The sequence below is a fragment of the Corvus brachyrhynchos genome, unplaced genomic scaffold, assembly GCF_000691975.1.
Source record: "Corvus brachyrhynchos isolate BGI_N302 unplaced genomic scaffold, ASM69197v1 scaffold150, whole genome shotgun sequence".
In the NCBI taxonomy this organism is placed as follows: Eukaryota; Metazoa; Chordata; class Aves; order Passeriformes; family Corvidae; genus Corvus; species Corvus brachyrhynchos.
The window spans coordinates 3375541-3377399 of NW_008236162.1; the positions used below are offsets into that span (position 1 = coordinate 3375541).

Sequence of the window (1859 nt, forward strand, 5' to 3'; positions counted from 1 at the left end):
TCCCCCCCTGCCTCTGGATGTAATTGCCGAGATGTGACATGGGCTCCTGTGTACAGCGCCTCTGGGTACTGAGCTTGGGTGTCCCCCCCGTGCCTGCAATCCCACAGCCACTATGCCAGTGCTTTCACTGCCCTCCGCATGCCCCTGCACAGCTCCTAGAGACACCTCAGGGTGTCACCCCTCTGCTGCAGGATGCACTCTGTTCCTGTCCTGTATCAGAAGGACTCCCTGAAGTATGAGTCCTTTCAGGATGGGCAGGACGACATTGCACAGACCCTGCCGGCTGGGTTAGTCCTCCCAGTCGAGCACCACACACAGCCTTTGTCTATACAGGTAACTGCAAAGGGCAGACGACCCTCCAGACACAGCGCAGAAGCCACGGAAACCACTCAGCCCCACTCCTCGCCTGTCCCCGAGCTCCTCCCGAGTGCCGGCACTTTTCCCCCCCCGTGGAATCAGGAGTGACAATTCCTTTCAATGAGGCTCTGCTCGCCAAAAAGCACTGTACTCTCTTAGAGCCCTCTGCCATCTCCCTCTACAAACATCCCTCCTCCTAGCCTCTCACAGTGCTCCAATAGCAAACGCCGAAGTGACACCAGGATATTTATTTATTTTCAAGTTTCCAGCAACAAGCCAGACTCACTGCAACTTGAACAAGCTAGTCTGGCACCACAGAAACGTGCTGCATGCAATGGAAACAAACATGAACCACGTTCACTTTCCCTAGTCGTTTTTGGGCAGACTCTTCCTCCCTCTCCAGCCCACCCGAGGGCAGGGTTGGATCTCCACTGCATGCCCAGCCACCAAGCTGTCCAGCCTCTTGCCCTAGAACTGCACTGGACGTGGGGGATCACGCCAGGACTACTGTCACTGTTGACTCCAGTCAGCCAGCACTTTCTGTGTCATGCAGACCATGCATTCTCCTGCTGCCCAGAGCAGCCCTGCAGGAGTCAGGCTCAGGAGCAGAACCAGGGCAGCGCAGTAACTGAGGATGGAAGGTCACACCCTGGTCCATCAGGGCTGGAGCCCAGCCCCAGTGTCTGTGCAGGGATCAGAACAGGCACAACCCCACCATGACCCAAACAGCCTGTCCCAAGGCTCCAGGATAGGGATGAGGAGCTGGTAGGGGATCCCACCTTCCTTGGGACAGGAGAGCACAGAGTGCTCAGAGACTAGAGGAGGGCTGCTGCAAAGAAGAATTCAGATGCGCTTCCTCCAGCCACAAGAGCCCCTTCAGTCCCATGTGGCCCCTCCTGGGCCAGCACTTGCCCTGTCAGCTCAGAAAGGAGTGCCAGGAGCAAGGCTGCTGCACAAGCCATGCCTTACCTTTGGGCCTGGAGACCTCGGTGGCATTGGGAGCTGTCATAGCAATGCAGACGTCATCCTGGGGAAACTGGTCACACTTGAGCATCTCTGGCCAGAAGAAGCCAAAGAACTGCATGACAGGCTCACAGGAGTCACGCACGGCCTCGCAGAGCCAGCGGCAGGGGTAGACCGGCCGGTCCAGGCAGACGGGGGCAAAGAGGGAGCAGAGGAAGACCTGGGTGCCCACATGGCAATTCTTGTTGAGCAGTGGCACCCAGCTGCTCGCCTGGTGCTTCACCTCGGCCATGGTCTCGTGGTCCAGCAGGTTGGGCAGCACCATCTTGTCGTAGCCCACGCTGTGGCAAAGCCGCAGGTCGGCAGGGATGGCCACACACTGGTGGGGTTTGGCGTAGAAGCGCCCGCCAGGGTAAGGGCCCAGGTCTGACTGGTAGCTGACATAGTCGTACTCGCTGGCCACGCCACAGGCCAGCACCCCGGCGGCCACCGACACCAGCGCCCGCAGGGCGGCCCGACCGGGCCCCCCCACGCTGCCC

General features: G+C 59.5%; 1 protein-coding gene across 1 annotated transcript in view; it reads right to left on the reverse strand.

Moving 5' to 3' along the window:
* Window positions 1–1859, reverse strand: part of SFRP1 (secreted frizzled related protein 1) — a 20833-nt gene that overhangs the window by 13715 nt on the left and 5259 nt on the right. Inside the window, exon 2 of the mRNA XM_008633471.2 lies at window positions 1327–1853. Within this exon, the coding sequence (XP_008631693.1) occupies window positions 1327–1853 (527 nt within the window). The remainder of the gene's footprint in view (window positions 1–1326; window positions 1854–1859) is intronic.